Below are 27,857 nucleotides of genomic sequence, written 5' to 3'. Positions count from 1 at the left end.
TCCTTCAGGTGGTGAGGGTTACACCAGGAAATAATGTAAATTATTCTTAAATGAGTTAAGGAAATAATAGTAAGCCTCCAATAAATATTAACTTCTCTTTTCTCCTCTTATTCCATTCACATCACTAGTTTTAAGAATATTTCAAAAGATTCGAATAGTGCCACTGTGGATTAGTGCAGTTCACATTCAAAAAACATGGGTGGAGCCCTTTGTTTAGAATCTACTCTATGTACAGGAATCTAAAAGAGGAGCTTGTCAGATATAGAAAACAGTTAACCAGTCCAGCATGTGTAAAGGTACTGAGGTTGTAGGAACAAGGCCTTTCAAAAAGGTTTTAGACAGATATAAGACAAATATAGAATGTAGATGATAATAGTCAGAGTAGGGCCCTGATAGGAAAAATGATTATCATCTTCATCCTCAAAGGAACAAAAACTAGTAAGACATTTTAGTTGGGGAAATAGTGAAATGACAAATTGCATGTCCAAAGCATGATTTACAGTGTAAGTTTTTTACGTTATTTAATCATCACAGCATTTATGTGAGATGGCTATTATTGTGTCTGGCTCAAACATGCATATATTTTTATGTGGAAAATTAAAATAACTTTTCTAAGGTCACCTAGCTACAAAGGAACAGAAAAACATTTGAATCCATGTCTTTGATCTGACTACAATTTCAACTGCATGTTACTTCCCCCAAAATACCCTCACATATTTCTATCTCATGGGATAACAGAGAAATAAAACATTGAGGAAATAATCTTTCTGTACATCTTTGCTCCGAAGGAAGTTTTGTTATCATTTTAAAAAATCATAAACAGCTGGATGCCAGTGGCTCACGCCTATAATTCTAGCTACTCAGGAGTTTGAGATCTGAGGATTGTTGTTCGAAGCCAAACTGGGCAGGAAAGTCTGTGAGACTCTTATCTCTAATAAACTACTCAGAAACAAGGGACAGAGTTTTAATCATTAGTACAAAGAGGCTCAGAGACAGCATCCAGACCCTGAGTTTAAGCCCCAAGACTGGCAAAAAATAAAAATAAGCAAACAAATAAAACACCACAAACACTGTAATCATTCTCAACGGGATATTTAGGGAAATAAAAGGTTCTAAACCTTGACAGGTCCAAAATCCAAAGCCACATGAATGATTCATATACATCAATATGAACAAGTCATTTCAATTGCCGCACATTGCTCTGGAAATGTGTTTTCTCTACTCTTTACTCATTTAGATAGACACAGAAGAAAGAAATTAATTAAGGCAGATCTAGACGTCTCAAATACCCTTCTGTCTTGGAGAAGCCTTAAATACTCACGGATAATCTGTATAAACCTCTCTGAGATGCCTTAGAAAGCATTATTCTTTATCAATCTCCCTTTCATCACCCCAAATGGAGAGCTAATGCAATGTCAACCAATTTATATGTCTTTGACAATACAAATAACCTTTCTCAATGCTGAGTGTGTTGGTAATCTGTAGCTGCAAAATAACAAATAATGTCTATATTTTTGTATGATTACCCTATCTCAGGGACCTTTTCTCTTCATATAGGAAGTGATAAGTGATCAAATTTAGTTGTATACTTGTATTCTATTATGACACTTGAACATAGAACATAGTTGTTTCAAATCCAATAGGTTCGCTCTAGTGTCTGTTTTATGTATTGGGTTTTTTTGGTAATATTTCACTTGCTAAAGGTATTTCAAGCAATATAAACATTTGAAATCCTCTGTTCTAAAACTTGCTGTGTTACTCCTCCAATTAGAAGTTCAGTTGGTTTCAAAATAATGCCAAGAAAGTAGACAAATGTTCTAATCTCAGTACTAATAAAATATTTAATTACTAACAATCCTAATTCAACTGATTCCAAATTCTCACTTTTTCTGAAAATACACTTCACTATATAAATAATGATATGCAATAGAGCTGAACAAAAATGAAATATACAAGATTTTAAATGTTGAAAGAAACTTTAGGCTTTCTGGGTTACATACCTCAAAACTTCCAAATATCCATTCTTAAAATCTAACACATGCCAAAAACTGCCCCAGATTTTGATAAGAAATAAACTTTTATTCAACACCTAAGATTTAGTGCTTAAAAAGACATGAATTTGTCTCTCAAGAACTAGATTGTTGTTAATGTGAATTTCAAGATGAATGACTTTGTCAAACATTTGGAAACTGTCAGGCAACCCGGTGAAATGGTAGGGCACAGAAAAGATAATTTCCCTGAGAAACCTGTAAAATTCATTTCAACTCAATCAAAGATGTGAAAAACAAAACTCATTCATAAATATGTTTACTTGTTGGTCAAGATTCAAAGACTAAGGAAGAGATTTGGGGAACTTCACAGGTGGTGTTCATTGCTGGTATAACCTTTAGTGCTAGTTCTTTTAGAGGCAGTTAACATCTTAAAAATCACCATTCAAATGATCAATACTAAAACTATGAGCCACGACATCAGCAATGATTTGGAAAGAGTCAGACATACTGAAGGCATCTTTATGTGAAGATAGGCTTGGTTATATGACTTGATTTACCCAACACATTTTGAATACGCTAGGTGTGAGCAGGTCTTTCTCCTGTACCAGGAAGCCAAGTATGTAAACAGACCAGGAGCAAACTGTCCTTTCTAAATTGAAAAGCATGATAGATGGAAGAAATTAGTATTCAGAAGGAATGGGTATGCGCATTTATGAATCCTTTTCATGCCAAAAAAATAATCAAAAGAAAACCAAGATAGCAATATAACATGAGTCACTCTATTACAAATCTAATTTTAAATTATTTGAAAACTTCCTTTTTCTTAAAAAGAAGCTTTAATTATTTTCACCATAGAAGTTTTCAATATATTTCTAGTAATTTTTATCAGTATATAATCTTGTTTTTATGTAACCGATGCTCTGATTCAGGCTTCTTCAATGTATCATCCAGTTACTGATCTTCCCTCCTATTAATATAGTATTCCAGTTATGCTTGAATACATTAGCTCCCTAAGTTTCTCCATTCTACAAAATTTTTCCCTCCATTTATCTAATTTGCTATTCCAAAAGTTTTGAAATAATCCTTGATGTCACACTTGAACTTTCACTCACTATTAATTCAGCAATAAACCCAATAACTTTTATAAAGCAGGTCTGTCTCAGTTGTATTGACATTCTATTTCCACTGGCAAAATCCTAGCTCCGTTTTTTACAATAAACTTGTCCCAATGATATAGACAATAAGAAAACTTAATGATTCTAGCAGAAGACCAATATCATAGTCCTTAGATTGTACACAGACAGTGGCATAACTCTTAAACTTCTGCTGTATCAAAATATACTGGTACCAACAATCACCAACTGAGATTGTCAAATGCTTAAAATCTATAAATGATTTGATCTTTGACCCAATCTTTGTATCTTTTAGTTACCTGTTTTGTTCATTCCTATGACCCAAATAAGCCTTTAAATGTAATATTTTCCATAGAACTAAATAAGAAGAATGTTCATGCATTGTTTCTGAAGTCATGGCAAGATGGAATGGACATCAGAATTATACTTTCAATAGAATTTTGCTTTGTTTCTTACATTGACAGGAACAAATAAACTCACAGATTTCAGCATTTCTTGCTCAGACTACTTGTTGAACGAAGGGAAGATTTTCTTTAGTGTTTCATGCTTAAGAGGATCCACCATGCTTACATACTCTCCCATTGCTGCATACGAGCATGAGCAAATACTTCAGTGGACAATAAATAGTACTATTTAGAAAAGATGCTTCTTTTGTTCCTAGTAAATTGGCCAAATCAAGTTCCATAGTAATGTCTAACTTAAAGTAGGGTTTGAGAAATATAGTACTGTGATGTCCTTAGAAAGGGAAAGAACAAGGAATTGGTCTAGGATAGTGGGGAACAACATTCATGGCTACAAACATCACCTAACGATATTCAGAAGCAAGAGAGAAACCATCCATTCAGTCAAGCTTTCATTCCCAGGGTATGTGTATTTTTTTGTATTAGTCTGTGAGCTATTTTTTGAGGGATTAAAAATTGGAGTCAATATATGTGTGCTGGTTTAGGGGATAAGTACTAAGAATGAATGGACCATATATTGAAGTATGCTGGAAAACACTTAAGTAAGCCTTGAGAAAGCACACAAATCATCCATTTGAAAAGTCTGATCATTTCTAAGAGAAAGAGATAGGTAGAGAACACAATCATAAGTCTGAAGCAACATTAAACTGCTCTACATTCATCAGCAAAGTTTCAGTCAACTAATTATTTAAATGAGTTTACCAGTTAACAATGATTACTATTTGGCTTAATGATAAACTATTACTTGACTTACATATTAGTTGATCAGCACTCTAGGACTTTTCCCCTTTCTTTTCAATATAAACAGTAGGAACATTGTATTATATTTTATGATGGGTTCATAGAATTATACTTCTTTTTTTTTTAAATCAGTCATGGGGCTTGAACTTGGGGCCTGGGTGCTGTCCCTGAGCTCCTTTGCTCAAGGATTGTCTATTACTTGAGCTACAGTGCCACTTCCAGAATTAACCTTCTTAACTCTCAATCATGAATGTTCAATCCTTTATATTAAAAACATTTGTTACCAACTGTTATAAATAGTGAAACAGTTAACTGACATTTTTGTGTGTATGTATATGTGCCAGAACTGACGCTTAACCCAGTCTGGCCTTTTCATGGCACTCTATCACTTGAGCCCTGTCCCACTTCTAGATTTTTGCTGGTTAATTGGAGATAAGAGTCTCTTGGATTTGTGTGCCTACACTGGCTTCAAACCACCATCCTTAGCCCTTAGTCTCTAGGGTAACTAGGATTATCAGCTTGAGTCACCAGCATCCGGTGACATTTGAAACAAGAAAGTGTCCACCCTTGTTCTCAGAAGACCAATACAACTGTCCTTTTTCTGCATTTCACACAGAAACTCATAAAGAAATTCTACCAGGAAAAAAAGAAATATATTCCTTTTTATAGGCTGTATATACATATGCAGAGAACAAATGTACCCTTGAGGTGTGGATCTGTGTTGGTAACATGAAGAAATAAAGGAGTGATGAGTACATCTCTAAGACTGATCACAAAATGTTGACATTTAATCCTTATTATTAGATATTAAAAGATGAAAACAAATATAACATACAAGAGTTGATTAGAAGCCTGGTGGTAAGTGTACTCATCTAGAATGTAAAAGGTCCTGGTTTGATCTCCAGATGATTAGATTATAAGGATACAGCCAATTCATGGATGAATGGATTAAGAAATTATCTTGAAGTAGATCTGTTATAAACCCTAATTGGATCTGTCCATTAGATTTACCTATGGTCCAAGGAAATGCACTGGATGACCTCGAGACTCTGCAGAGACCTAACAGCAAGAGGACCACAAGGAGACCTTAGATTTCTCATTTTACATAACCATGAGGGGAATAAACCATCCAGTCCTTGGAATTTGTTTTAGTATCAGAAAATGGGCTACGATGTTAATAACATTATTCAGTTATAGTTACCATTCCACTAGGTCAGGTCTCTGTTTATCTCTTTAAACAACAGAGAGGATATATACCGTACCAACTGCCATAGAAGGCAAGTTTCTCAGGTCTGAAACAAATGATATTTCCTGGCACTAAGAAGTAATGTGATCTTTAAACCCAGTTTGTATAAATCTCGCTCTCATCTTTTTACTCATTGCCACAATTTACTATGTTTCAATAAATGAACATGTACTGTATCATATTCCATATAGAAATATAGAATGTGATTCATATGCTAACTTCAACTATAATTTACCTATGTGAGAAAATAAATGTGTCTCAATTCTGGTAAGTGTCCACCTATAACACGAGTAGAACTTTGCACATAGCCTCTTCTGCTTATCTCCTACCTTGGGTCAGTTATATCTGGGTTTCAGTGATGTGATGTGTCTGCAGAAGTAAACATTAGATAAGTTGGGGTAGAGAAGGAGGACAAACAAGTTAGGTTGCTTTTCTCTACATTGCATGTCTAAATAACCTCCCCTTAAGTAAGGTAGTACAGGGGTGATTCAAGGCATGGGTTGGTACAGGGTAACATCTTGTCTTACTGTTGACACACAGTAGAAGAACATGCACATTTTTTATGTGAGATTATATTCACAGAGGCAGAAATATATTTTGTACAAATACACCTACGAATCAGTATGGTACACTGAAAGCTGGCATGAGTAAGAACTATTTTACACATGAAAGCCATAGGTACTATGCTGACATGTAATGTTCTAATTTACCCGGTATGGTATTTCTTCAAGTTTAAACATTATTTGTACTAAGAAGTTTTAATTGGCTTTTTGAAAGGATTCTTACATGAGACCATGCAAATAGTTCTATTTCATATCAACAATGCAAACTTATACTTTAAAAGATTTATATAACATTTGATTATAATTATGGCTAGCAGGTTTATCAGTAAGTTAAAACTTCTTTCACTATTTCCTAGTAATCAAAACTCTATATTATATGTAGTGATAAATTTAGCATTAGAAGAAATATTCCATGAGAACACTTATTTCAAATATTTCTTATGACAGAGGAATAAGGTATAACAGATCTTAAGCATATGTTTAGAAGACGGTATATTTCAAATGACCCTTTGAGCTGTAATATTTGAGTTTTAATGGTATACTTTTTGTTTGTGTGCCAATAGTACGGCTTGAAACTCAGTGCCTGGGCTCTGTCCTTTAGCTTTTTTTTCCCCTCATGGCTAGTGTTCTACCACTTGAGCCACAGTTCTACTTCTAGCTTTTTGGTACTTAACTGAGATAAGAATCTCTCAGACTTTCAGGCCCTGGCTGGCTTCATAGCACGATCTTCAGCTATCAGCCTTCTCAGTGGCATAATTTTTTTTTACCCTAGGAATCCAACTTTAGGTGTTTCACAGCAGAAAATAACTAATAAGTAAATCAACCTAAAATGGCTTTCACATGAGGGTAAGAAAAAAAGTCATAGAAATTTATTATTTTATAAATTTATTTTATAAAGTTAATGGTGTCATATTTTGTTTTCTTGCTGAGATCACGTTCCTAATCAGTATTTAAGGTGATCTGTTTTAGCTAGGCCTAACATCACTTTAAAGTGATTCTTGATTTTTGGTAAGGAAACTCAGTGAATGGTCTTTAATGAAATTAGTAAATTTAGAAAAGAATTCATTTACATTAATTGAGCTGAACATTTCTTCATCATTTAATATTCATTTAGTTAGAATTTTCATTTAAAAATCAATAATTTAAAAAGAATATCTGAATTCTCATTAAAAAAGCACATAGGGATGGGAAGGTTAGCTCAGTGGTAGAGTGCTTGCTTTGCATCCATGAAGCCCTGGGTTCGATTCCTCAGTACCACATAAGCAGAAAAAGCCAGAAGTGACACTGTGGCTCAAGTGGTAGAGCCCTAGCCTTGAGCTGAAGAGCTAAGGGACAGCACCCAGACCCAGAGTTCAGGCCCCACGACAGACCAAAAAAAAAAAAGCATATAGTATCCAAATTTAGTATATATCAATATTAGTAAAAATTAATTCCATATTTCTTAATTAATGGCATCTTTAAAAATAGAGTACCTAATGGATGTTAAATATGGTAATTGCCAAATAAAAACTTGGTCAAACTTTGAGGCCAAAAATTAAATGAAAAAAAGAAATGTGTTTTGGAGAAGATGTCATATTGGCTGGCTACCTTAATTGGATCTCTTATATTAGAGCTCCTTTCCTTCATTTGCTTTGCTCAGGTATGAAGGAATCCAATATTACCAGGTGTGGTTTTACTTGCAGAAGTTGGAAGTTGAGCTCTGTTTCATTGTATTTTCTTGTACTTACAGTTCTACAACCTTGAATTTAAAAAAAAAAAACAAACTTTGCTAGGTACCTCTTTTTTTCTTTTACAAAATGAGGTCCTTTAAAGTCCATTCCTGCTCTTAAGTGTGAGGGATTCTTGAGGTAGTATGATGATAGCTATGTGTACATGTGTGGTGAATCAGAACAATTCAGCTGTGTAGATACAGGATACCCAATGTTCAAAAATGAAGTATTACCCTAAGGACATTACTAATTTTTTTAAACACAAACCAAACCTAAGTAGGCATTTGATTTAATTACAATAGCTTTTATAATTGTTTTAAGAAATTAATCACATTTGAACTAGAGAAGAACATTTTTTTCACCTTCTGAATTATAGTGACACAAAATAATACTGGATAGGAAAGTTCCTTATGATGAGAATGTTCAAAATATGTGATCCCAGGTACATTTCCATTCTCTGATTTTGGAAGGCCCTTCTGTGGACCCCACAATGGTGAAGTTAGAGCACCTAGGCAAGGAATCTAATCACCTGCACTTTCACCTATTTTAGTTATACTATCTATTATACTATATCACATTAACTCTGTAAAATTCACTGGAACAGGTTAGTCTTACATATTTTACCCACCAAATTAGTATAACAAATGTCATCATAACACTTAGGCATGATCTCAGTAAGGTTCTCTTCTTACTTTTTTTTCCCCATTATGACATAATTTGATAATGGAATCAACCTTCTGCAAAATATTTTGCCACTACAAAATAGTTGCCATTAATATAACAGCAAAAAAATCCTATATATTTTTATCAATGAAGTAAGTCACACAGACCTTCCCAACTATTTATCCTACAGTTTTCTCTGCTATTTCCATGTTACTGTTTTGTACATAGTACCATATTCTTTCTCCCTATGAAAATCTCAAAAAATTATGTAGCCTTACATTGTAAGGATTTTTCTTGGTAAGGTGTGGTGCAGGTTAGCTTCCTGTTTTTCAAGATTGGAAACATTCTATTATCATCCTAGGATTATAGATATGAGCCATTGGCACTTGGCTTAAATGAATTCTTTAAGCAATATATGTTCTTTCTTTTAAATATTTAATAATTCTTTAAAATTTTAAACAGTTAATGTCAATGCAAATATAAATCTTAATATTTTATCCCTGGTAACTACTGTTTGATCCGTATTCCAGTAAAATAACACTTCGTATGGAGACTTAAAGTCATTTGCCAAAGCAGTTAAAATGAATGAATGCAGTTAAAATGAATACACATAGGAAATTCTTTGGGTCATTTTATTTATTTACTATTTTTGCCCTGTGTCTTTGAATGACAAATTATAATATTTTGACTATGATTAATAACTTAATAACATCTCTGACACTTCTCTGGAAACATATTTATCAACTATACCTTCAGTTTTTACATAGATGACAGCTATTGACTAAAAATTTGCTTTACTGAACACTTCCTGGTGTACTTTTGGATGACAGAATCTAATAGGTTATAAAATGTTTCTGTCATGAATTAATTATGTCAGGAAACAAGCAGTAATACCTTTCCTTCTGATATTAAATGATGGTCACAAGATTAATATGGTGTATTGATGACAAACAAATGGATCTTTCGCAAAGTTGGATCAAAATCTCAATTTTTCTTTATACATCAAGGATGATGCATGGGTCTATGCACGCCAGTTACTTAACAAACTTCAGATTATGCCTATGAAAAGTCACCACACCACATTCAAGTCTAGGCTTACATTTTAGCCAAGTACTTTATAATTATATGACAGATAAGGTCCTTGGTGTCCTTGAGCCTCAATTTTCTAATACTTGAAGTGGTGAGAATATTACTTCTATCATTACTTTTAAGTAGTGCACCTGATTCATTGTAGGAATGGATAACCATTATATGAGTGCAGTTCAGGCACTGTTTATTTTAAGGAAAACAAGATAACAAATGTTGTTCATGGACAGGGATCACCTAATTCCAGCATAGAAAAAATATGCAATTGATTACTTAAATCACATTATTTTAAAATGCATATATGGTTATTTTCTAAACACACACACTATAGAATAACTGATTAATACCAAAAGTTTTAAGATGTATTCTTCAAAAATATCCAACCACTTTTTAGGTGCCACTTCATTGCATTGTTCAGTATTTGCAATAGCTATAAATCAGCAATTATTTCTACTTCCATTTTATGGCTTTAAAAAAGATTGATTGCTGGGCACTGGAGTTTACACATGTAATCCTAGCTACTCAAGAAGCTGGAATTTGGAAGTATGTAATTTCTGGCCAGTCTTGGTCAAAATGTGTGTTAGACTCCCATCTCCAAAATAATTAGCCATAAAGCAAGCTGGAAGTGAGGCTCAAGTAATAAAGTGCCAGCCTAGCAAGCATGAGGACCTGAGTTCAAACTTCAGTATAACCGCCCCACCTCACCAAAAATTAAAAGATTGGCTGATATAACTAGAAATTATGACTTACTTCTTACAAGTGTTCAATATTCTCTTGCTCCTTTTTCACTCTATCAGGGTAGTATAATCCTTTGTTGAAAATGAAAAATTTTAAATGATTCAAATCTGATTTAAGAATATACTTAAAATATTCATAGGGGCAAAAGATTGCTGAGTAGTGACCACTATCTTTCAAACACTTTATTTATAATACTACTTCGAATTTTGAGTTTTCATAACAATTAACAATTCAACATTTAATACATAATCACATAAAGAAGCCAGTTATAAATTGTGACATACTCTGTTATTCCAATCAAATAACATTCTTGGAAAAGACAAAAACCATGGAAACAGTAAATAACATACTGCAACCAAGGGTTTTGTCGTGCAAAGGATGAATAGGTAGAGCACAGAAAAATTATAGGGGAATAAAACATTATCTGTGATATAAAATCAGACATTTGTGGTGGATATAACTGGATACAGGGGCTCATATCTCATACAGGGGCTCATACTTAAAGTACAAAAATTTGAAGCCAGAGCAGGCAAATAATTTAATAAGATAACATCTCAAAAACAAGTCTGGCAGGTGGTGTATATCTGTTATCTGAATTAGTGCAGGTATATGTAGAGACATTGATCTAGCTTTGGAAATAAAGCACTGGAGATGTGGCTCAAGTGGCAGACCACCTGCTTTGCAAACACAAGGCCCCAAGTTCAAACCCCAATACTGACCAAAACCAATAGCATAATATATATATATATATATATATATATTTGCATATGAATACACATTTGTCAGAATTCACATAATATCCAGTGCAGAGTGAACTCTGAAGTAAGCTATGGACTTTGATAATATAGATTCACTGACTAGAATAAACAGCACATTGACAATTTTACTAGTTGAAATTGTTGTTTCAATACTAAAATTCTATCAACTAGTATTGACACATTAAAATCTTTCTTTGAAGCCTGATGTGGTCCTTTGACAAGAGGTTTAACGTGAAAATCTCAAGGTTCTCCAAAGATCCCAAACTCTTCTGTTTAACTTCCCATGGAACTAGGAATTATCTAATTGCCAACATTAAAGTTTCACAGTACTAATTAATATTTTCAATTTTAAAAGAAAATGAAATGCAGAGACAAAAATTCACTTTTAAGTTCGTCTTCTGTCTTTTAGAAAAAATTGAATGCAAGAGGAATTAGATTTTTAACTAAGAAAATTTTCACACATGCTAGACTAAAGCCATGCTAAAATTCTGAATAAAACATGGCTACTGCCATTGGATCCAGTTTGTATCTTTATGAAGTTGTTCTTATTCTGAAGCTGCTTGTGCGCAGACACCAGTGATGTGAAATGAAGGGTTGCCATGGTAAGTACCCATCTTTTCTGGGAGAGTCAAATTTAAGAACATGTATAAAGAACTCAGCTCATGATACATTCTGGAGATTGAGTATGCTTTCTCTACCATGATGTATTAACATGATACAATTCAGCATATGACAAAGAGAGCTCACCAATTAAAAGACAAAACTTTAGCCCATTAAAATTGCTTGCAAACATGGTATAAAGATGAAATAAATCCAAAGTCCCAGGTCAGATAACTCAAATTAAATGATGGTTAGAGAGCAAGTTCTAACTCACTAAGATTAATAAATTATCAAGACACCAAATATTCCACAGAACGGAGACACCACAGGAATTCACAGATATTGCTAACTGCACCTTCAGTGTACATGCAATTTAGTTCTATGATCTTAAGAAAAAATATATTCTTATATCCATTCTTTCCCATTGGTCCCTTATGTGATCAATGGTTTTCCAGTGGTTGTTCAGAAGCAAGGATGTGACTGTTCTACAACCTTTTGCAGAGAGAGAGAGAGAGAGAGAGAGAGAGAGAGAGAGAGAGAGAGGAGAGAGAGAGAGAGAGAGAGAGAGAGAGAGAGAGAGAGAGAGAGGGAAAGAGGGAGGGAGGGAGGGAGGGAGGGAGGGAGGGAGGGAGGGAGGGAGGGAGAGAGAGAAGGGGGAGGAGGGGGAGGGGGAAAGAGAGGGGGGAGAGGGGAGGGGAGGTAGGTAGGTTGTGTTGGTTTCCTCAGAGTCCAGGAAAGTAGGCTTAAGGATACCAGAATGGAGGCTGAGGCATGGCACTTGGGCTGGGGAGGTGGCAGAATCCGTTGCTAATGGTAGCAGGTTCTGAAGCGCTGGAGCACCCACGTGTGCAGGGGCTGCAGAACTTTTCCACCGCATCTCTCAAAGGGAATGCATCATTTTAAGATAGGGGGACGGCTGGGGGGCAGGTATGGAGGTGTAGTGGGTGCTGTTACTAAGGAAATGTGAGAGAGGCGGTTTCAAGCCAGCTACCTACCAGTGCTCCTTTCCCTGTTCTATAGCCTCTAGCGGTAACTTTGTTTTACCCTCCTACCCCCACCCCCCTCCCCCCCGCCCGTTATCCCTTTATAGGAGGACTTAAGCAACTGAGATGGTGAAAAATCTCATGCACTCAGCCTGGAACAAAGAAAATCGAGTTCCTAATACTGTATCTCTCCGGTTGGGGGGATCACGTGTCTTGCTTTCGCTGGAATGCACGCTGCTCGCCCACGCTCTAAAAATCTCTATTGTGCTGAGAAATTTTGTTCTGGTTTAAATATGCTCAAATGCAAATTTCCTTTTATCGATCAGGTGAATCACCTTTCAGCATCCATGGGTGCCCATGTTTACCTGCTGACCCAATTTACCACTGCAGGTACATTCCGTGGATGTGCTGGGAGTGTATGGGAAAAGTAAAGGGAAGGGTGGAGGAGCCCTGTCTCACCGATTTCCACCCACCCCTCCCGCGTCTTGCAATTCCTTTTGAAGGAGAACTTCGAAAGGAACGTGGGAGTCGCAGATGGCTCCTTTCTGAAGCCGATTCCCAGGAGTTGTGAAAGTAACCCTTTCCCTTCTCCACCTCGAGCTGGGTAGGTAGCCTCCTGCCCAACCCGCCAGCTTTGTGACTGGGAGAGAGAGAAGAGAGAGAGAGAGAGAGAGAGAGAGAGAGAGAGAGAGAGAGAGAGAGAGAGAGAGAGAGAGAGAGAGAGAGAGAGAGAGAGAGAGAGAGAGAGAGAGAGAGAGAGAGAGGAGGGGGAGGGGGCGGGGAGGGGGGAGGGAGGAGGGGGGAGGGGAGAGAGGGGGAAAAGGGGGAAGGAAAGAAGGAGAGGGCGGAGGCGGGTCTTTTATTCCACCCTGATGGCCGAGAAGTAGTAGTATAAGGAACCAATTTTGCTGACATCTCCGCGATGATGAAGTCACACTATTTTTAAAAGAAATCTTGCACAGCCCCCATCATCGCCCCTCTCTCCCGCCCCCAGTTCTTGACTCTAAAAACAGACTCCAGACCTCTGGTAGCCAATCTAATCGTCAGTGAGCTAGGGTGCCAGGATTACCCTAATGCTAATGGGCTTTCCTTCTGCTCTCACACAGAAGCCCAAACTCGGTCCTGCAGACTGAATGACTGAGAGAGGGACGCTGGATGGAGAATGGTGCAGGTTCACCAGCTTCTCCATGCCACACAAAGGACAAGTGTGAGTAGGAGTTGCCAGGCTTGTGGAAGAGGAGAAGGAAGCAACCTACCTGCTAGGGAAACTAATTCCTAGGGACAGCTTTCGCCCCATTGCTGCTGTCCCCTCTCACTTCTTTCAGTCCGTCAGTCTTTCCAGCGCCTTCTTCCCTTTTATGTCTCACCCTCCCCAACCCCACCCTTTCCCCTCATCCTCAATGACATCAAGATCGAATTGCATTTTTCAAATAGGTATCAAGACAGTCACCCAACACCCTCCAAGATAAAGGGACAAGTGAGACCTGCCACAAGTGTGTGTGTGTGTGTGTGTGTGTGTGTGTGTGTGTGTGTGTGTGTGTGGTCACGATCAAACACACTGCCTCCATCCCTTACACACCTGGAGGGGGGGGGGAGGTTTATGGGGATAACGGAGATAAGGGAGAGATAGGAAGTCTAATCTCAGCTGGACTCACGGTCCAAGCACCAGCGCCCCAACTCGTGCTCTGCCTTCCCTTTTCGCAGTATGTAACCCTTTAGGGTCTTCTCGCCAACCCGAGGCACTCTTCGCCCCGCTAGCACCCCATTTCCGAATGCCCAACAACCTACCAGGGCACCACTGCCTGCTCGGGCCACCTCACGGGCAGCTCCCAGGGAGCTCCCCAGCTTCCTCGTGCCTTTCCACCCGGTCCCCACCCCCGGCTAGGCGCGCTCGCCGAGGCTGCAGGGGCGATCGCCCCCCTCCCCAATCCCCACCCGTTCCCAAGCAGCCCCCACGGGGGCCACCGGGCGAGAGCGGTCCACTCACATCGTCGATGGGAGAAACTGCCCATGAGGTTCCAGAGAGCGACAGCCGTGCAGCTGAGCAGGGTAATTCCTTAAAGTGTTCGGTGGTCCGCAGTGGAGGGGCGCGAGGGTCCCCGGAGGAGGGCAGGCAGCGGCAAGGAAGGAGAAAGAGGTGTGGGAGGGAGGATTCCAGGCAGGAGCTATGTTAGACCATGATGCCGGTGCCCTTCAGGTGGACTGCTGGAGAGGTTCCCGCGGGAAGCGGCGGAGGGAAGCCCGGAGCGCCCGCGGGGGAGGCCGGAGCGCGTCCACTCCCCAGCCTCCGCCGGCCCCGCGCGCCGCGCTAAGCGACCGCAGCTGCAGCGGCGGCGGCGGAGGCGCAGTTCCCTCCCCGCCCCCAGAAGGCTCCACACAGACAATAAATCCTGGGCGGAGAAGAGACGAGCAGCCAGAGCGAATCGTGCACCCAACTCCGTGGACAGCCCTTGCCCTCTGCGGTGCCAATGCCAGGCGAGGATCCCGGCGGGGCGGGGGAGGGGAGGGGGTGTCCGGGGCTCAGCTGGCAGCTCCGAGGGTCCGTGCGCTCCCGGGGCTGCGGGCCGGGACCGTGCCACGAGTGGGCGGCTGCGGGTCCCGCCAGAGAGAACCCGCTGCCCCGGGGCTGGATGTCCGTGATTTCAAACCCGGGGTTCGCCGCGAGTGGGGTCCTCCTCGGTGCAGTAGCTCGGCACACAGGTGCCAGGATTGGCAGGCGAGGAGGCGCTGCTCGGGGCTCTCGCCTGTCTTCTGCCTGCTCTCCCCGCCCCCCTCTCTCGTTCTTTCCCACCCCCTTTTCCGACGACACCAGCTGCAGCTGCTTCAAAGTGTAAAAAATGTCAAGGAGAATTTTTTCCCCCCCAACGATAAAAGGGGATGAGCGTGTTCGCCTCCTTCGGTCGCTTTGTGAGATCCGAGCCTGTCTTTCTGACCTTTACTTGGGCAATTGAGACGAGAAAAAATAAAATAAAATAAAATCCCAGTCCCAGAGAGAATAGAAATGCTCGCCCTTCCCCGGCTCCGCCACCGGGATGTAAGCTGCTTTTGGAGAAGAGGACGACAGGCCTGAGCTCTCTGGCTTTCTCTGAGGCAGGTGGTTCGGGGCCGGGCGCAGGGCAGCGCGGGCGCGGACCAGCCCCCGGCGCTCCGGCGGCGTGGCGCGGCGTTCTGCAGCGCGGGCGCCCGGGTAGCATCCGCGGCTCCCCGCCCGCGCGCCTGCCCGCGCGCGCCCTAGCACCCGCACCCGCACCAGCTTGGTGACGCTGTGCTGGTGGCTCCGCAGCCAGCCGCTCCTGCTATCTCAGCAAAGAGGCGGCCAGGAGCACCTCCTCGGGGTTCCCTCCCCCGCCCGCCTCGCCCAGTCTGCTGCAGGTTGTTGGCTACCCAGGAGAAAAGTCTGTGCTGGCAGGACCAGTCACTTTGGATCAGTCAAGGCAGCGACCTTTGTGCCATCTCTTAGGTCCACTTCTTTGCTTCTTCTCATTTTAAGGCTCGGTAGCTGCTCTGAGAGTGTAAAAGAAAGAGGGGGTTGGGGGAGTGGGGAAGGGATTTCCCAACTTCCCTTCGTGTATTCTGAACTTCCTTACCTAGGAACACGAGAGCGCGCGCGCGCGCGCGCGCGCGCGCGTACACACACACACACACACACACACACACACACACACAGATGCATGCACACACTTTCTTCTCCCACTTTCTCTTTAAACTCTCATGAGCTGCCACATGTTTAAAATATTAAACGAAGCTAGTACTATATTTGGATTTGTATTCTATAGACGCAGCCATAGCTAATGAATTCCTTCTCTCAAAATGGAATTGTTATCCTACAATCATTGTTTTGTGGTGTATGGGATAGTGAATGTGTGTGTGTGTGTGTGTGTGTGTGTATATGTGTGTGTATGTGTGCGCGTGCGTGCGTGCTTAATTACAGGAGAGGAAGAATCTTGGCTTTTGTTCTCTAATTGCTAATACAGTCAGATTGCTTGTGACATTCAAATGCCACTTGGAGGTATATTTAAGAAGCTCACACTTTACCAAAGAGCAAAACGTCAGCTTACTTGTATTCTTTGATTTGGAGTATTGAAAGTCTTCAAGGTTAAAAAGCAGTCATTTGGCTTGGCTGGCAGGAATGGTCTAGATAGAGGCTCTGGAAACTAAATCCTTATCTGCAGGCAACTAAGAAGGCCTAGTGGCCTAGTGGCACCTTTGGGCAGAAAGGTGGGCTGAATTTAAAGACAGCCTCCCAGTGTTTCCTACAATTTGTATGTAGAAGGGAACAGAAGTGAGAGTATGTTCTGGAAACATACAAAACAGATGATTCTTTAGAAGTGTTACAAAACAGGTTTTTGAAAATGGCAAAGAAATACAAAATGTGAAAAGGACATTTTATTTTTAAAAAAATGACCTTTGTCATACAGTAATCTTTTCACCCACAGTTTTGTTCTTGTGAACATCTTAATGTCTAAGCTGGATGAGGTGATATGAAAAGTTTTAATTATTGATTGAAAAGCTATTTAAAAACAAGTAACACACAGTTGCCCAATTAGAGCAATCTTTTGTGGGCCTCAGGTGTTTTTGTTCTTTCCCCTTGAATGTGATTTACACAGTACTTTCAAATGTATTCATTTAATCCCTTCTTAAGGCTGTCTTTGGGTCCACAAACTTACCAGACAAGCATAAGGGCTTATTTGAGAAAGGTACCCAGTTGCCTTGCACTCAGGATTTTGTATTTTAACCAAGGATTCACTCTTCTGTGCTACAATATGTCACAAAATTCTATTTTTAAAAACCACTGTAATTATGAATAACTGTAGGTCTTTGCAAATGGATAGCATTCCTATGGATGAAGAGACCTCCTGTATTTTAAGTGGAATTGTTTTCCTAAGAGAAAGGTATTTTGGGGATCTGCAAATTAAAAATTGATGGTTTTACTATAATGTTGTAAACCACATGTCCTTCTTTCCCCTTTATACTTATTTCACAATCTTAATTTGGAACCCTATGGATCTAAATGGGTAAAGATTTTCAATATTAAACAAGATTTTAGCATTAAAAATGTAAGAGAAGACATTCTCTTTAGAATAGGCTTTGTACACAATGGCCCAGATTATTTTTTCTCCCTGAAATTTATGAATCTTGACGAATACCTGGCCACCTTCTCTATTTATACAACGATGCATATTGAAGAGTTTTCAATGATTTCATAGAATTATGGAACTCTTGAAATGCAAATATAGGTGCAGTCTTTAAACTCCAAGCTGCCCTGTCATCAGCCCTCTAGAAGCAAAGATGACAGTATGAGAATTAGAGACAGATGAATGCTAAAAATCATCTATCTCTTGTGCCTTCAGAGGTCCAGTGCCAAAAGAAGTCACAATAGAAAAGAATGGATCAAGGTAGTTTTCACAGACCAGCTGTTCAGATTGCAGTCACTCTGTAGATAAAAGTCAAGAGAGTGGGCTGAGAAGGTAGCTCAGTGGTAGAGCGCTTGCCTTGCATGCATGAGGCTCTGGGTTCAATTCTTCAGCACCACATATGAAAAAAGATAACAAGCTGGAAGTGGTGTTGTGGCTCAAGTGGTAGAGCACTAGCCTTGAGCCGAAGAGCTGAGGGACAGCGCCCAGGCCCAAAGTTCAGACCCCACGAATGGACCCCCCCCCCAAAAAAAAGATAAGAGAGTAAAGTCATAAAATTTTGCGTTGTTAATAAAGTTGTTTAACTTACACCACTGAAACATTTGAAATGAGTATCTGCTCCTAGCTTACGCAGGACTAACTTTATTTGAAAATAAAACACATCCATGGTATTAATTAACCAGGTACCAAACATTTTTCTAATATTTCTCTTTGTATGCTTGAAGTTTCTTAACAGATATCCTCTCTAACAATTCTTTAATTACATAAAAGTACTTATAGAGAGAATAGCAGATCTGCTTTAAGCATTGTTAATGTCTTCAAAGTATTGTTTTAATTAAGAATTGGCAATTGGAGTAATAGGAAACCTTGTTAAAAATTGATGTATGGACATACAGATGTAAAGAGCTCATAGCTGGTAGTATTTGGCAGAACAAGACCAACATAAGTGGTTCTATTGGGGGACCCATAAGACAGCTTTGCTTTGTTGGGTTTAGCATTTGAAAAGCAAGGGTGAAATTTTGAACAGGAAGTGATAGAAGATCATGAATTAGTCTTCCAATGAATTTGTTAGGTAACCATCCCTGTGAAACTACCTTCTCAGCATAATAATTGATCCAACTAAACAGAATGCTTCTTTATTGTGGATTTTAATTCCTTTGATTTTTAATTTTAACACATCAGTGATATATTAAGAATACAATTAACCAGAAGCACAACAAATCAAAGAAAGTTGGACAAATGGGATTGCATGAAACTGCAAAGCTTCTGCATGGCAAAGGACATAACTAGCAAGATCAACAGAAAGCCCATGGATAGGGAGAAGATCTTTACTAGCCATATAACAGACAAGGGCCTCATATCTAAAATATACTTAGAACTCAAAAAATTAAATACGCCACCAACAAATTCTGGAAAAAACAACTGCCCGATTAGATTAGATTAATAAGTGGGCTAAAGACTTCTCTGAAGAGAAAATAACAATGGCCAATAGACACAGGAAGAAATATTCAATTTCTCTAGTCATAAAAGAAATGCAAATCAAGACAACATTAAGATTCCACCTCACCCTACTTAGAATGGCTATAATCAAGAAATCTAATAACAGGGCTGGGAAGGTAGCTCAGTGGTAGAGTGCTTGCCTTGCATGCCTGAAGCCCTGGGTTCGATTCCTCAGCACCACATAAGCAAAAAGAAAAAAGCCGGAAGTGGCGCTGTGTCTCAAGTGGTAGAGCACTAGCCTTGAGCTGAAGAGCTGAGGGACAGCACCCAGGCCCAGAGTTCAGGCCCCATGACTGGACCAAAAAAAAAAAAAAAAAAAAGAAAGAAATCTAATAACAATAGATGCTGGAGGGGATGTGGCTAAAAGGGAACCCTACTGCATTGTTTGTGGGAGTGTAAACTTGTTCAACCACTTTGGAAAGCAATATGGATGTTCCTCAAAAGACTCCACATAGAGCTCCCCTATGACCCAGAAATACTACTTTTGGGCATTTACCCAAATGATCACAACAAGGCCATACTAAAGCTTACCAGTACAACCATGTTTACTACAGCATTATTCACCATAGCCAAGGTATGGAACCAACTCAGATGCCCCTCAGTAGATGAATGGATCAAGAAAATGCTATATATATATATACATACATATGTATGTATATATACATACATATGTATATATACATATATACACATATATCTATACATATCTATATCTATCTATCTATCTATCTATCTATCTATCTATCTATCTATCTATCTATCTATCTATCTATCTATCTATCTATCTATCTATTGAATTCCATGCCTCCATTAGAAAGAATGACACTGCCCCATTTGTTAGGAACTGGAAAGACTTGGAAAAATTTATATTAAGTGAAGTAAGCTAGACCCAAAGAAACCTAGGTTCCATGGTTTGCAATAACTATCCTCTCTGATAATCTTACCAGACAAGCAGAAAAGGTCAAAAGCTATGTACATATGACCATTTAAGAAGATGCTAAGTGAAATGAACCCCAAGATAGGGACACAAGAGTTTTTTTCTTCATTGCTGTTGTTTTAAATGTACTATATGATTTTTTTTGTTTCTTTTGTATGTTCTTACCCCATGGAATAACCCCTGTTGTCACTGTATTTGATTCAGGTGCCTTGCATCTTGTATACACATTTATCTAATTTGGGGAGGGGAGGGGAATAACAAAATGCTGAAACAAGGATATTGATTGACCCATTCTAACAATGAGATGTACAAGACACTATGTTGAAAATGAACTTTACAACTTGGGGGGGAGGGAGGAGTTGATGAGGTGGGGAGGGAAGGGATAGTAGGGGAAAAACAAAGGAAGGGTAACAATGCTCAATAGGAAATGTACTTATTACCTTACTCATGTAACTGTAACCCCTCTGTACAGTATCTTTACAATAAAAATAATACAATCAACACCGATATAACACTGATGTGCCTATCATATTTCCTTCCTTAAAGAAGCAAATGTTTTGTAGTGTCTGAAGCTTCTTGTTCCATCATTTATCCCTCCTCTACTTTGCTTCTAGTTTTTAATTTATTTGTACAGTCATAAATTTTGACCATTTTCATACTAACAATATTTCCATTGCATACTTAACCCATACATATATAATTCAATACAGTATTTTATTCTTTAGTAAACTGATTTTGACTTTTTAAAATCAGCCTTTGTTTGTAAAGATGAGTCTTTAAAAAACAAAATGCTGTTATTGAGGTTTGAACTCAGGCCTACTTGAGCCACGTTTCCTAACCATTTTTGCCTTAGCTCTTTTTTAGGCTAACATTTTTGCTATTTCCTTAGAGTACGGTGCTTAATAAATATCAAGTTTATGTTTTTTGCTTTGGGCTTGTCATCTCCTCAAATGCGTAATTGAAACATTACAATTAAATGTCTAAAATTTTTGCTCAAGTTTTTAACCTTGTTGGGAGACATATCATGGAATCACATTTACCCACCTACAGTTGTATTACTCAAGTCTTAGAGACTGGAATACAATGTCAGGAACTTGCTTTGATTTAGACCCAGAATTCCTAGGAAAGAATGCTTTAACATTTAATGATGAAGACATAGACATAGACAGAGCCAGAATACTATTCACATTTATTTTAGTGATGTAAGACAACATCTAAACCTATGGGAGATGATGAGACTAAATAAGAATAAAACACTAATTTGATTATAGCAAAATGTACTAACTTGTGATAGTTTTGCAATTTTATTTTACAACTTTTTGTTTTCATTTCTGGACTGTACAGCCATGTTGGACCATTTTTCTGGAGAGCAAAGGGACAATCAGTGACAATAAAAATAGTATGTTTAATCTTATGATTTTAAAATTACATAGTCTTAATAAGAAGAATAATGTGGGTAGTTTGGATATCATGTACAGTCAGGAGCTAGCATTTTTTGGTTAGGTTGCACTATCCATATTTAGCTTCATTAAAGGCTGACTAGTACAAATCAAATGGGATATCTCAATAAATTTCAGGTGGTAATATATAGCTTAGAATCTAAAGTTTATGATAGAGACTTGATACTATTGGTTAAGAAGAATAAAGCTATAATGCTTATTATTCAATGTTAACTTTACTTCAGTTTGTCATCACAACAATCAGCATTTCATTTATATGAAATGAATTGAGATGGACTTGAACTTAAGATAATATTTTACTTTACTTACATTTTCTCCCCAGAAGTATGTACTTGGTATTAACCTACAACAATAAAAATCAAATTCCCAAACTTTAGTTAGATGACAATGACTTTTGTTACCCTTATTCTTGGGTAGCAAGTATCTGCTTGATGGCCAACATCTGCCATTAATTTCAAGAAATCATTGTTTGGGTATTCATCTTTTTGTGGAGATAGCAATTTCTATTGGAACTTGGTCTAACTGTATTTCCGTGGAGCCAATTATCCCACCATTTTAGTGATTACTAAGATATTAACTTCCCTTTCCTTTGACTATTATGAGATTACTTTTCATTCTATTTCCTGTTATATTTCCTTATTTTCTTGTTGCTTTTCATGCCACATATGTGTATGTATATATTTATATATACATGTGTATGTTTAATCATAAGGTTAAACATACTATATTTATTGTCACTGCTTGTCCCTTTGCTCTCCAGAACAATGTCCCAACATAGCTATACAGTCCAGAAACGAAAGCAAAAAGTTGCAAAATAAAATTGCAAAACTGTTACACATTTTAGTACATTTAGTACATATTTAGTACATTTTGCTATAATCAAATTAGTGTTTTATTCTTATTTAGTCTCATCATCTCCCATAGGTTTGGATGTTGGCTTACATAACTAAAAAAAATGAGAATAGTATTCTGGCTCTGTCTATGTCTATGTCTTCATCATTAAATGGTAAAGCATTCTTTCCTAGGAATTCTGGGTCTAAATCAAAGCAAGTTCCTGACATTGTATTCCAGTCTCTAAGACTTGAGTAATACAACTGTAAGTGGGCAAATATGATTCTGTGATATGTCTCCCAACAAGGTTAAAAACTTGAGCAAAAATTTTAGACATTTAGTTGTAATTAATGTTTCAATTATGTATTTGGAGAGATGAGAAGCCAAAAGCAAAAAAATGTACATGTACATATATGCATACATAAGTTTTTAATATACATTGTGTATTTTATCTTCTATAGTTGTTTTCTTTTATATTTTTGTCTATCTTTATGTGCTACGTTTTCTTCAAATTCGTGGTTCATTTTTTTCTGGAAGTTATGTAATTAATTCTCTTAATTATCTAAAATGATGAATAAGCCATCATTGAGTTTTTTATTGCCACTAATTAGATTTATAATTTCAAAAGTTCTATTAGTTATGTGCTGATAATTTCTCATATCCTATTTTTGGTTCTATTTTGAAGTCATTCATTATATTAAGTCTTGTAACTAATTTGATATCTAAAGTTAAAGTCTGTTTTGAGGTACTGATTTGTATTTTCCTGACTTTTGTTCATGGTGGTGTATTTTCTGGGGTTGTGACCTCATTTTCAGTTGAACTTTACTGTGGAAATCATGTGAACCCTTAATTCTCTCCAATAAAAATTTGAATTTGTGTCTTCTGGTTGCTCCTGGAAGTTAAGTACATATTTCATTTTTAGCTGTTTATTTGCCAGTTCGCACGAATAATTCCACAATGCTGAAAAAGGCATAGTTGTGATTATATGTTGGGCAAGTGTTTCTTTCCCACACAGAATCAAGGCCATTGCAGACAGTGTGGAGATTATAAATCCCTACTTTGCAAGAAAATAAGTATTTTCTATGTCAACCACTAATGAACATATTCCTTCTCAAAGATTTCAACCTTTAAATAGAGGTCTTACTCAACTCCCATTTTTCTTACCTACCATCTTTCTTATGCTAGAGACTTACTATCTTACTCAACTGCCAATAGTTGAATTGTGTGCTATTGAAGTACCCTATTCCATTATTTATTAAATTGACAAATTCTAACTTACTTGGATTGGTCACTTTCTTTAAGAGGTCCCTGTTCATTCCCTTTACAATAAATTAAAAATAAAATAAAACTCAAAGAGAGAAAAAAGATTAATATGTTTGATGTTTATTACTATTGAGGTTTCTTATTTTGTTCCTTATTTTTTGCCTCTAAATATCCACCATTTTGTTAGGATGGTCGTTGTCCATGAAACAATAAAAAAGAAGCATTTATTCCTTAATTCAGCATTACCAGAAGCTCTGACAATATTTTCATAATTTTTAGCCTGTCTAATTTATGTATTTACATTGCAATTTTTGAGTTCATGTTTTGGTGACAAAATGTTTATGTTAGTTCAAATAGCATTTTGTATATATTTTCTTTCTGGAGCCCTGAAATTACCACAAGACTTAGGAGAAATTAGTCTTGTTGCCCATATGTTGTTATAGAAGAGCAATGGTAACTTTCCAGACAGATTTTAAACAAAATGAGCAAAACAATTTTTGGTTATTGTTATGGCCTATATTTTCCAGGTCAATGTAAGCAAACATGTCTTTCAAATATGAATTATTTCTATCAGATAGGTAATAACCATAATATGTTTCTGTTTGTTTAAAATACAAGAAACAAAAGTATTAATGATTACTTCTAAAATTTTCTGTGTAGATGTGGTTACAGAATAGATAAAGAATTTGAATCCTCGAAAATATTCTTAACATTCACATTGCAGGAAGAGTTTAAATTTGAGAAATAAAAGGTAAAAAATCAAACAAATTTAGCTTTTTGGAATTCCTTGAGAAATACATAAAGGAGAATTCAATAAGTTAGAATGTAATGGAAAAAAAGCAAGCTAGGAAAAGTATAGCATTTTATATGAATATATTGAAAATTGCCTACTTCTTTATGTTTTTTTTCTATTTTTATTATTTAATATAGAAATATATTCTTTTTTGGGGGGGAGTCCGGTAGTGGGGCTTGAACTTTGGGCCTGGGCACTGTCCCTCAGCTCTTCAGTTCAAGCGCTCTACCACTTGAGCCACAGCACCACTTCTGGCTTTTTTCTTTTTGCTTATGTGGTGCTGAGGAATTGAACCCAGGGCCTCATGCATGCAAGGCAAGCGCTTTACTACTTAGCCATCTTCCCAGACTAGAAATATATTCTTATTGTTAAATCCTAAGGAACTCAGAAGTCTTATAAAGTAAAATTTGAAAAATCTACATAATTCCTTTTTTGAAATTACCAGATATAAATATGATTTACTTTTATAATTTTCTTGCCATATAGTAAAATTTCATTTCTTAAACATTTTCATGGTAGCCTTCTTCTAACTGAATACTATGATGTGAAACAGCCTTCCTTTCAGAACTCATGTAGTGATTATAACATTCTTTTAGTAGTTTTTCAAATAGCCCATTGAATAGATTTTCTATAATTTATGTTGTCTTTTACTTATTAATGGGCATTAAATAAATTCTATTTTCACTATTTCAACAATTTTTCAATGAGTATTCTTATTCACATATGTTTGCATTCTTATGTAAGATTTTTGTTTATCACATGAACTGTTAGAAATACTGGTAAAGCTGAGGATGCAGAAAGCTTTAACAGTCTTAGCTTGCCTTGCATGTCCATGGTCATGGATTTATTCTCCAGCATGACAGACACACGGATGGAGCATTATCAGTAATATAAAAACAACACCTTTACAAATGTGACTCAGACTATCTTTCATCAAATATTAAACAAATTCATGTTCTCACAAATTGCATATCAGAAATCCTGGGTTATGATCACCATTTAAGTCTTCCCAATTTAATAAGGATCATATTGAATGAATCTCATTATAATTATAGAAACATTTGGGGGTTTCACTGTATTTGTCTATTGGGGGCACAAATAACTGAAAATTAGGTCTCAGTATAGAAGTCAGAAATCTTCTGAGTAGAAGAAAATTAGTTTTGAGTAAAGCTCCATGAGTATACAACAGTAAACAAAAAAGATATTGACATTTTCTCCATTCTTTATATACCTTCAGTATCACATGACCAAGCTCCTTCTCATTTCTCCCAATAAAAGGTCACAGATCTGAGAATCTGTGATCTTCTCCAGGATTTAAGTCACATCAATGAACTAACCTTAACCAGTTGAGTTAAAGAAATATTTTAATATTTTTACAATAATTTGATATTACATAGATACAGCCAAAGGGTTTTTATGATAACCTTATTCTTCTCATCAGGTGCTAACAGTTCACATTGTGTACACTTCAACCCAATAACATTTTTGGTAATTTTCATTGCTTGAAAATATCATCTATGAGTTTGGATTACTTGGTGTATTTGCTTTTGTACAAGAAAAGAAAATAGTTCATTCATAGTCATTTTGTTTTAAGCTTGGTGTTTGATTATAAATAAAAAAGAAGAGTATTTTTCTATAGGAGTTTCTTGATGTATGGCAGTATATTTTCAAAATGTAAGTAAGAATTTGGTAATTTTAGCAATTAACAAGTAAAATAAAGGTAATTATGAAAGTCATTTACTTGCATTATTAAACCAGGGGAAATGATTTTATTTTCATTATATAAAGTGATACTGAATCAGGATGCAGATGCTAACCATTTTTTTAATATGATTTTATTGTGAAAATACTGTACAGAGGGGTTACAGTTACATGGGCAAAGTAAAGAGTACATTTTTTATCCAGGATTGTTGCCTCCTCCTTTGTTTTCCCCCTACCATCCCATCCCTCCCACCTCCTCAACTGCCCCCCCCCCCCAGCCTAAATTGTAAAATTCGTTTTTTTGACATAGCATCTTGTAGAGCTCATTGTTGCAATGGGCCCACCTGTATCCTAATTTAAGCAATTTATTTTTTCCCTTCCCCTCCCCAAATTATACCAACATCAAATACAGTGAAAACGGGGGGTTATACCGTGGGGGAGGGACATACAAAGCAACAAAAAAAATCACATGGTACCTTATAAATATGTTAGAAAAAATAGCAAGGAAGAATAAAACCACTTGTGTCCCTATCTTGGAGTTTATTTCGCTTAACATCATCTTATCTGACCTTTTCTGCTTGTCCCAGACATATACTAGTTATTGCAATAAGGGAAACCATGGGGCTAACCTTCTAAAGCATAACTATGTATTTGTATTTTGTACTGCTAAGTACACATCTAAAATGCCAGGAAGATTTTTATCATTAGTATTTAACCTTTATGTATTATATATTTCTAAATACATTCCTGTTTCTCTAAAGTACACTCTTGGTTAATTTAAGATTTCCAAGCTTAGGCTAGCATAAAATTTAAAGAGGTTATTTCACTTCCTTGGCAATAAACTAAAAGCTATAAAGATAGCAAAACTGTAACATTACAAACACCTTAATTTTTAAACTGGATTTCCTGCTTGTGTTACCTATGCTGTGTATTCAAATATCTTTGTAACTATTACTTTTAGCAAAGTGGTTTAAATAAAATTTCCTTTTTCTTTTATAAGATTTTCCCATTGCCATCCCCAATCTTTATAGTATGCTCATTTCTTTGAAATTACAGGCAATTAGCTGACTTCCATAAAAAGACTACAAATATTAAGCTTTTCCATTTCTACTGAATGTGTGATTAACTGTATAGAATTGTGCTCAGTCTACTTGATGAGTATTTATTATGTACAAAATACTTTAAGTACAATAAAGAAAATAAATTGCAGTGTCAATGTGCCCTGGTTGAAAGTGACTGGCTTACCATTTTAGTCTCTGAGAGAATAGGACAAAGGCCAAAACTTCCTGCTACATGAAGATGTTTAGTCAATTTTTATAGTGGATTATATGTACACTCTACCAGGCTCAAGGGTAATGCTAAGAAATTCTTTGCTTCCAAAAACTAGCTGTTATTTAAAATTTATTTTTTCCCAAGAATTTCATTATTTCCAATCTCAGTTACCTGCACTTTAGTGATATAAAAAGAACCAACTTGTTTTGTTTTCCTGCTTCTAACAGGTATAGCTTATCTCTTAGCAACATGGGCAGAACATGAACATACCCTTGCTGTTTGTCTTTCTCCAT

At 37.2% G+C, this 27,857-nt stretch overlaps 1 protein-coding gene across 11 annotated transcripts in view; it reads right to left on the bottom strand.

Annotated features, from left to right (window-relative positions):
* The window catches only part of Lrrc7 (leucine rich repeat containing 7), a 486,949-nt gene extending 471,509 nt beyond the window's left edge, over window positions 1-15,440 (bottom strand). For all 11 annotated transcript variants that reach the window (XM_070006786.1, XM_070006787.1, XM_070006793.1 and 8 more), the window contains exon 1: window positions 14,660-15,440. In XM_070006786.1, coding sequence (XP_069862887.1) covers window positions 14,660-14,661 — 2 coding nt within the window. In that variant the 5' untranslated portion in view covers window positions 14,662-15,440. The remainder of the gene's footprint in view (window positions 1-14,659) is intronic.
* Window positions 15,441-27,857: the final 12,417 nt, after the last annotated feature.

The sequence above is a fragment of the Dipodomys merriami genome, unplaced genomic scaffold (genome assembly GCF_024711535.1).
Source record: "Dipodomys merriami isolate MVZ:Mamm:240054 unplaced genomic scaffold, mDipMer1.0.p SCAF_7, whole genome shotgun sequence".
NCBI classification, from domain to species: domain Eukaryota; kingdom Metazoa; phylum Chordata; class Mammalia; order Rodentia; family Heteromyidae; genus Dipodomys; species Dipodomys merriami.
The sequence above is the reverse complement of the archived record's forward strand: the minus strand, read 5'-3'. Positions and strand labels throughout refer to the sequence as shown.